At 42.4% G+C, this 9,738-nt stretch overlaps 1 protein-coding gene across 3 annotated transcripts in view; it reads right to left on the bottom strand.

Annotated features, from left to right (window-relative positions):
• Nucleotides 1-301: 301 nt before the first annotated feature.
• evi5b (ecotropic viral integration site 5b) overlaps nucleotides 302-9,738 on the bottom strand; it is a 41,628-nt gene continuing 32,191 nt past the window's right edge. For all 3 annotated transcript variants that reach the window (XM_008297131.1, XM_008297139.1, XM_008297147.1), the window contains 2 exons: nucleotides 6,170-6,265; nucleotides 302-2,126 (listed from right to left, as the gene is read on the bottom strand). In XM_008297131.1, the coding sequence (XP_008295353.1) occupies nucleotides 1,833-2,126; nucleotides 6,170-6,265 (390 nt within the window). In that variant the 3' untranslated portion in view covers nucleotides 302-1,832. The remainder of the gene's footprint in view (nucleotides 2,127-6,169; nucleotides 6,266-9,738) is intronic.

Raw genomic sequence — 9,738 nt, 5'->3', positions numbered from 1 at the left:
TGCCCTCAATGCGTAAGAAAAGCTCGTCTTCATCGGCGTTTCAATACCAACCTGCTTAATGTTTCGGAGTGGCCGAGGAGAGATGCTCTTTTAAAATGTGGTTTTCTGCTTGAAATGGTTAGTAGTTGAGGCTCAGCTCTGAAAACCGCGAGAAATCACTTCCTGAAAGCACTCAATCTTAGCAACAATCTTCAGAGGAAGGCAGTGCTCAGTCTAATCATCCTACATGTGCTCACAGTCATCTGAGCACATTTCAGCCTGATTGAAGCTCTGCGGGCGACACCAACACAGACACCAGGAGAAGAGTTTATCAAACATTTTATTGTGAACTCATCACACACTCACACACACGCACAACAATCTCATTTAGTTTCCAGAGTGTGCTCCATAGTGTTGCCATGTGTGTCCTTACTGCACTGCAGACTCCAAAAAAAAAAAGTGCCATAACGTGTTCCTCTCCCCTTAAACAACACAGGGTGTCTTCATCAGAGAGACTCTCATCCTCCTCCTCAGCTCCAAGGCGGGATCTCGCGTCTCCTGCGTTCACTTCAGTGTTAGTGTTCAATACGGACATTCAGAGAAATTCAGTTCCAGGTCGTTGCGCATGAAATGGAGTGGAACTGGCTTGTGGACGAGCACAACACAGAACATAGTGCTTGCTTTGGTAACACTCGGCGACTCCTGATTCATCTCCAGATTGTGTTATATGTTATCTCAGCTTCGTCTCCCAGTTGACGTTCCCTCGGACTGTCCTCGGTTCAAGTTTGTTACACACAGAACATATGATAGACATTACTCATGTTTGACTCATCAGCAAGAGTGTGTGCTCAGTTGACTCTCTGCCTTCTTGTCATCGTGAAAGACAGTCAGGATGCTTTCAGAGAACTGGCTGCAACAGTAGCTAAGTGATAAATCTGTCCCCTCTCTGCGCTTATTATTCATGTTAACTGCTCTAAAGACGGCGAGCTGAAGGCTTCTAATGAACGGAGACTCTCCTAACAGGAATTCGCCTTATTCGTCTCAAAAGCAGGATTTGTCATTAATAAACTAAGTTATATGTCCCTTTTTCTCAATTGTACAATATATTCTAAACATCAGATATGCAATAGATACATATGTTCAAGTTCAAAATGAACTGCAGAAAAACCAACATCATACACATTTACATATGTACATGTGTGCAGATGTCACACTGACCTTGTGCGACACGTGCTTAAGGCGGTCGCTGGCTGATAGAAGCGGCTTTGATACCAGGCTCTGACCAAGCTCATCAACACAATAGATACACACACAGTGAAACACACTCACACGGTTCTGCCTCTGCAGGTCAGACACTTAGTAGTAACGGCATCAATACGTTTCTGATGTTCATTTATAAAATGCTTTAAAAATATAAAAACGCGTTGGATGAAGTGTGTAATGTAGCATAAAATGTTTTATTGCACAGTCTCTGTCTCTGTGTTGTACCTACAGGAGGACAGACAGACGCCACCTTCTGTCTGGGGTCCAGGATAGTTTGATACGCTCCACGTTTCATTCTCTGCTCAGGTGCAGGCTGGCTTCTGTCAGCGCTGCTCAGACAGACAACCGTTTGCTGCCCCCAAGGCAAAAACAAAAACAAAAAAAAAACAACAAAAAAATCTACAAAATAGAGGTAAACAAAGAAAACTAAATCCTTAAGTGTGATTCTCGTGATATGAAATGATGATGCATTTCCTCTCTGAAGCACAGAGCTCCAGATCCAGACCTCTCCTCTGAAATGGCTGCTGCAGACGCCCGGCTCGTCCTCGGTGGGCGCCTCTGTCTGGACGGTGGCGGCCGGCTGCTGCTGGTCACACGGTGGTGGACTTGTGGCTGCTGCTCTGAGGCACAGAGAGCCGCAGGGCCTCCCCGTCCTCCTCTTCCTCCTCCTCCTCCTCCTCATCGCTGTCGGTGTCCGCCAGGTTGGGACGCAGTCGGATTCGGCCGCCACTCCTCTGCTGGGGGACCTGGAGGGTCGAGTCCTTGACTCCGTCTTCGTCTGAAGACTGGTAAGACTCATCATCCCCACCGTAGTGATTGACGATGTGTATCCCATCAAAGGTGGGCTGGCCGGCCAAGGCCCTCTGCCCTTTTAAGCAGCAAATCTGTGAAAGTGAGCAGTGAGAGTTAGGAGCAGCACAAACTGTTTAATCCTGCAGCAGAAGATGAAACTAGCACACGTATGGAACTTGTAGGTTTGTGGTGAGTGACAGTCAGATGAAGGTTAAAACATTATGGTTGGTTGATTGTTGTTGCTGTTTTTTTTCAAAGTACTACAGAACAAAGTGCTGGGTAAACTGGAAGCAAACTTTCTAAATGTGGCAAATTTAAAAAGAGAAAATGCAAATTATGTTTGTTCATTAAGATCACATGTCCTGTCTGCGTGGACATGGAGAACATTAATACAGTGCTGCTTCTGTAGCGAACACCTAGAGGATGATTTAGAGGGAGGACAACTGATGACGTCAGCACCAAACTCTAAGCATCCTTATAAGAATAGTCCTGATTAAAGGTCCGAAAAATATCAACAGTAAGACGCCAAAAACCTGAAAACACCTGAACGGCTCCAACTCAGGCCTGAATTCCATATAACTGTAAACTGACTTTGACATTAAAATTATTTTATGCTTTTAATGCTGCCCGATAGATTGAGTGAGAACGCAGGCTAATGGCAGCAGCCGTGCTCTGACGTCGGCTATGTTCACATGTAAAATGAGCGGAGACAGAAAGTCTGAAGCTCGCTGTGCCGCCTCCTGGATCTGCGATCTCTGCTAAAGATACATTAAAATACTAGAAATACAGACAACCGCCCAACACGAGTAACATCGAGGAGTGAAAACAAAGACAAACAAACATGATGTGAACCAACTGTCTGCAGCAGGCAACAATGTTTTATCAGCATCACTGGCACAAACATCAGGAGACGTCTTCCACAGATGTAACATGCAGGCAGCAATTCAACCAGAACACATGAAGGAACACTGGAATAAGATGCCAGTCTGTTCCATACTGCACACCCACAGTACCTAGTTTAATGCTTCCTACATGTAAGATCAATAAAATGCACCGTTGTTCACAGGAAATACAAACACACTGTGAATCTGGGATGAAACTGAAAGAGAAAACAAAACGGTTCTGCAAAGTTTCAGTACTATTTAGTTTTCTGAGCTTCCTAGTTAGTTTGTGCTCTCTCTCTCTCCAATGTGGATTGTGCATGCAAACTCATAATTTGGTGTGTATACTGCCATCTGTGGTTACCTTTCCAGTGTGAATGCTCAACAGTGGGTGTGCAGTATGGTTGTGGTTCAGAGCTGATGCTGAAACCAGACAGGTGGCTCCATGTCAGACTGTGTGGGAGACGGTTCCTCTGGTGGGAAAGTGGTTGTCTATCAGGTTTACGAAGGTGAACGAAATTCATTTCTTTATTGTCACTGCACAGTGGTACAGTGAAATCTAAATGTGCTATCACTACATGTAGCAACTGTAAAAACAGGTGAAAGCCTCATTAATATTTGCTAGATGAGCACCTTAGACCTGAGGCTGCATCCACACAAACATGTTTTCACTTTAAAATGTCGCAAATGAGTAGCATTTACACTACTCAGACGTTTCAGGGCCCTAAAACGTAGGCTTTTGGAAACGCTGCTTACCTCGTTTATTTAAAAAACTGCATGGTTGTGTTTAGCTGAACAAGGATCATGACTTCCCATACACTGTATAAAAGATGGAAGTCGCGACCGTGACGTCACCCGTTGGTTTCCGCACTGAGAAAATGAAGCCAGGGTTTTGCTACTTCCTGGTTGACATCTTGGATTTTTGGAGCCAGTGATGCAAAAATCGTCAGAGGGGGGCGGAGCCATAGGAGCAGCGATTGGTCAGACGGATTGAGAGGCGGGCCCTCTCTGCCCGCCCACATTTACCGCCTTCTGATTCAGTATTGATTTATTTTCAGATTGGCCACCTGATCTCTGGACTTGACCATGAAAACTAATAAAAAAAAAACATCCTGAGCTGGAGGAATGCAGTATTTTGTGATCTGTGACCACTTCTTTTCCAATTCATTTCTATGGGAGCCTTTTGGAGCCAGCAGCTAGCGGACGTAGTGATCCTGCAGGTTTTTCACACTTCCGAGTTGGCTTCATTTTTCAGGGCCGGTTGCTACGTCCATCTTTTATGCAGTCTATGTAACTTCCAGGTGTTGCTCACCTTGTTGTCTCTGCTCTTCCTTTTAATCGCTGCTGTTCTTCCTCCATAAGCAGCCAAACACAAACAACAGCCCCCTGCTTCGTGTGAACAACAGCACTTAATGCTCAAATGCTCGCATGATATACATTTTCAGGGATGTCGGTATGCAAAGATAACATTTCTAAAACTGAGCTAAAGTGCTTGTCTGTATGGTTGGAAAGAGGCAAGAAGGAAGCAACGGGGTCGTTACATCTCAGCCCCTTTAAGTCATTAAGAGATTATTTTCATGGCAGACACTTTTAAATGTGTAATTTTGAGACAAAGGAAATGTTTTCAAGGGTTAAATCAATGACGAGAGATGGACTTCAGGGTCTGGGTAAGAGTTAAAGAGTAGTTTAAGAGTTACAACATAAAACAAACCATTTGGCTTCCAAAAGAAAATCGTGAAAACTTATCTTGAAAAAATCTTAAATTTAGTTATTTGCAAATTCCATTTTCATTTTTGTTTTTTGTTTCTGAATTACAAATGCTCTACAGTTTGCTGGATGATACCCGTACTGTTAAAATGCTGTTTTAAAATGAAAACGTATGTGTGAATGTAGCCCAGGTCTGTTCTCTGAAAAGAAGCAGAACACTTTGGATAAAACGTGAATCACACCTTTATGTTTTTTCTACGTCTACTTTGCTGTTGCACCACCCTGACATGTCTGATGGGGTAAAACACAACTGTAGCTGCTTAGTTTTTTTTTTTTGTTTGTTTGTGCCATTTCAATTATGCTTTTTTGCTCCACCAGCCACAGGAGGGAGCAGCGAGGTCAATCCGACCACAATCAAAAACAAAATTTAGCAAACCAGACGACAAGACTCCCACTTTGTTTCAAGTATTTTCTGGCAGCCAGTTTCAGCTTAACTAGTTGCTTTGACCAGTTTGCGTCAGCTTAACTTCTCCACCTAGCGCTGCTTCCCTGAGCTTTTCTATGGAAGTAGTCGAACCGTCTCAGACACTGTGACTTAAACGAGCCCAAAGTGGGCCTGGGTGGGGGTACACAGCCAGTAAGTGAGGGTCAACAAAAGGTCAGGTTTGAAACACTGGAGGTATCATGGCACATCAGGAACGACTCACCTGGGTCGGCCTGCCATGCAGCAGACAGACATGTAGAAAAAGATGCGTTCAGAGGCAGGTTCAGAGCACAGAAAACACATCAACAGAAACAAGCCAACATTTACCTGCACCTGTCTAAACCAGCCTGCCTTCCTGTTGTTGACATGCAAAAAGGAAATTGTGATCTAATCAACATGTGACTGGCTGCAGTCAAAATTTCCAGCAACATGATGCAGGTTTTGGTTGAAATTTTGAGGAGGAGGATGGTGGGCTTTGTTTACTGAGCCAATCTAATTTCAGGTTTGCTCACCACAGACGCTTTAGTAAACATGATTCATAGGAGGCCGCTGCTAAAGCTCAAAGATGACCACAAGGCAAGGTGATTCTCTGCACTGCCGTTTGTTTCCAACACGTGACGCTGGTCAACAAGCAGGATGAGGCTGAACTGAGGGTAAAGGTGAACGTTTCAGGTCGTGACACCAAGAGGAAACGCTTTCACTTCTCTGACATGGCTTAGATTCATCTCTGGTGACATTTTATTCTAATTTTGAACTTTGAGCGTACGTCCATCTTTGCATCTTGGCTATGTGCTGTGGTGAGCGCTCCTCTTTGAACATCTGTACGGTGTGTTTGTCAAGGTATCTGCAAGAGGTGTGCAGCTCCACACAGGAAGTCTCTGGGTGTAGCTAACACTTCTACTAATCTGTTGGCCTCAAAGTAAAACCATATCTGAGGGAATGTTGTGAAATCTTGTAAAATGCTCGATCAAAGAGTCGGCAACAACAAATTTGGAAGCTGTAAGCGTGCAAAACAAGGTAGTGTGATTAAAGAAGGACCTGTCAGTGTTTCTATGAGTCTCACCTCATGTTTCAACTCTGCTATCTGATCTTTGAGGTCGCGGATGTACTGACTCGAATCTGTGTGGTTCAGCTGGCCTTGGACCTTTCCTTCTTCTTTCTGTTGAGGAAAGAGACGTGACTTTGAAACAGCTGCAACACCAAGCGGTACAAATAAGCTATTTTAGCATCACGTAAACTATCTGTAGACCCTCTGAACTCCCAGCAGTTTCAACAGTTTTTTTGGGGGGGGTTGCGGTCACATATTTACTGACTGCGTGCTCAGTTTTTTTTGTAAATATGAAGTCCTGCATCTCTATGGAAACAACACAAGCAGAGTTAGAAGCAGAGAGAACTCAAAAATATCTCAGTATGACACAAGTATGATGCTATAACTCAGAAAAGAGAAAAGTCACTTTTTTAATTATAATTTACAAAACAAACACCCCCCAAAAAATGGATTCAACATGTACCACATTTACATAACTTCCCCAAGTGCGAACAAGTGTTGCTGATATTATTATAGATATTTTACTAAGTATATTTTTAATTTGTTGTCTTCTCTCTGCTTTGTGTAAACACAGCCTGTAGTTCAGCGACAAGTTTCAGACTTTTGTCTTGTGACTGTTGCAGTAACTGAAGCAGAATGTTTGAATTATTTTTTTTTCTTTATAATTGCTCTGGTGCAAAGTATTTATTTTTATAATCTTAAATTTCTTTAATAAGATAAGTAGAATAAAGCGATTTTGGTGAAATATTATGATTTTAAGCTTAAATTTGTGAAATTTCACATCACACATGATGCGTTCTAGGGTTGTCAGATCATTTAAAATCCAACGATTCTGTCAGTACAGTTTCTAGCTCTGACAAATACTGTAATTTTGAGGATTTTTTTATTTTTTATTTTTAATGATAACATGCCTTCCAAACCTGCCAGCAGATGTTTGGTGTTCACAAAGTGTTTGGAAATTGCAACCACAAGTTTTGTTGTGTTTATGAAAACCTCTACAGGCAGAACAAACAGCAGCAGGTTTTAACGCCTCAACGTTAAAAAAGCAGCCTCACGAAGGCCTGCATGTGCGGCGGATGACCGAAGTGACAGATGTCTGGGGAAACACAAAACAGTGTCATTTGTGCTTGATTTCCTCCAGGGGCCCTGGGGATGAGGCTGGTTTTCAGCTCTAACAGTTAAATGTGATGTTTACCTTCCTCAGTGAGGACATCTGCAGGCATCGCAGACAAACACGTATTCTTTTATAAACTTCAACCTTGAACCGGCCACGTTCACAGAGAGACCAGTGAAGGCGCACAGAGGAGTTCAAAACACAGGCTGCAGCACAGCACGGGGTGGAGTGTGGTGGTAAAGAGGTGACACCAAGTTTTCACCGACACACTGAAATACAGATCGAGTTTTGATTCCTGTGGTTGAATTTGGCGGGTCCCTGTGGGCTTCTTTTTTTTTTTTTTCACAAGGAGAGGTCTAAACAAGTGAGAATCCAGAAATCTGTTGTTTTTGAGGTTTTGCTGCTCCAAAACACTGCAACGATAAGAGCAGGCAGTTAATAAGACTTCCTCGTGTTCAGCTGGGTGCATCACCAGGTGTCAGGCTGTGGCTGAGGACGCCAAACGTCTCTCAGAATCGTCCTTTAATGTCCCCAAACTGTTGACTCGTTTAGTTCTGACGTGGAGCTAATAGAAGGGAGAGGGCGGAGGACTTTCTCTTTCAACACTAGACTATTCTTTAATTATTAAAATCTGATAACCTGAGTAAGTGGAAAAAAAAACCCCAGCTCATAAAAGGTGTTCCTATGAAATGAAGTAGATCATTTTCACACCTGTGGCAGTGACGTACAGGTTACTGAGTCTGCAAAGACCTTTATGAAGATGTGTGAAACTTCACAGCTGTTGTGTGAAAATGTTAAAGTTAAAAGTTGCACTTTTACTATGGCCCACGTTTACCATTTATCTGCCTCTCAGTAAAGAACCGATGCCATGACAACATCGTACACTGTTGAACAGAGTCACTCATCAGAGCGACGATACTGATTCATTTCCCACAATAGTGCGTCATATACAGAGTAAACATCAATGTGTTTTTACAGGATAAAGTATTTAGTATAAATCTCTGAGCATCGCATAGAAACCTCAAAATAAACCATGCATGTCACCTTTGGTAGAGTTTCTGCTTCAAGATGAGAAACCACTTCCTATCAGCCTGTGGAGCTGTGGCATGAAGCAAAGTACGAATGCGATAGTGAAAAAGTCCTACACATAAACCTTTCTAGACATCTTACTTTCATTGGCAGTGTTTTCCATCGTTTCTTAGTGCCTGTTAGCAATATTTTGCATGTTTATCAGGACTGCAGGATTTTCTGGGTGATAGTTAACACAGCATTGCTATGTTGCTTTCAGGCTCTGTTTACTCTGGATGCAAATGTGTACAGTCTCATAAACTGATAGTCGGCCTTGTTAAAAAAACAAAACAAAAACACAATCGATTAACTTAAGTATTTGTTAGGTTTACAACATCGACAAATATATCAGAGTAGGAAACCGCAAAACTGTGTGCCCCTTATGTTTTGCCTTATAAGTTAATATAAATGTAATCCCAGCAATTAATTAATTACCAAACATTACCATCTCTCACTCAAACATATGCATGGTAAACAGCTGTCTCTGTACATGGGACAATGCTGGAACGTTCACATTTAAGCACCAACGCTGGTGATTTGACATAAACATCACACAGAGCCCCAAGATAACACCTCCCCTGACTTTAGTTGATGCAGACTCACACACAGAATCACAAAAACACCTTTCACGTGTGTCAACTTTTGCCTCATTCACTTTACTTTTTCGCATCTACTACAGGTTGAAATTACAGATAGCAACCCCTGCTGAAGAGCATCGTGTTCAAAGTGACGGATCCTACGTCGACATTAAGAGTCGAGAGTCAGAGTTAATCTGATACCACTCTGATGTTACACATGAAACCAGAACTGCACGCTGTCACCGACATGCGTCACCATCTCTGATGAGGAAGTCAAGAAACTGATTTTTTTTTTTTTTTTAACATTTGTTTTACATTTGAAACAAATTTTTTACCCACAAGTTGTACAGCAGGCAACCAAACCACAGACCAAAAACCCAAAACTGACAGTGATTTAATTTCTTGCTCCTAAAAAGAAAAAGAAAAAGCAAAAACCTTTTCAGAGTGCGACATTAACGCCGACACTGAAAAAAAAAGGGGGAAAGCACAGTGTAAATCTACATGTTACTGACATACTCTGAGTTCAATATGCAGATTCTACAAAGCGCGAAGGCAGTAGCGGTAACTTTTTTTTCTTTCGCATGTTTTTGCTCTATCACTTAGTAACCAAACCTCAGACCACACTGTGTGATTGTGTGCCTGTCAAGGGGAAGAGGGGGAGGTTTTCGTAGGACTCATACTTATAAATAGCTTGAGACTGCAGCTTAAACTATCTGAAACACCTTAAACTCAGGAATAAATTTACAACAGCACTATACTGTTTCCATATCTGTTACCAGATGAGCAAAGTTCTGCGTTTTACATCTACTACAGCATTCAAAAAG

The sequence above is a fragment of the Stegastes partitus genome, unplaced genomic scaffold (genome assembly GCF_000690725.1).
Source record: "Stegastes partitus isolate 25-593 unplaced genomic scaffold, Stegastes_partitus-1.0.2 Scaffold25, whole genome shotgun sequence".
NCBI classification, from domain to species: Eukaryota; Metazoa; Chordata; class Actinopteri; family Pomacentridae; genus Stegastes; species Stegastes partitus.
Note: the sequence above shows the minus strand (reverse complement) of the source record. Positions and strands in the feature narration are given on the sequence as shown.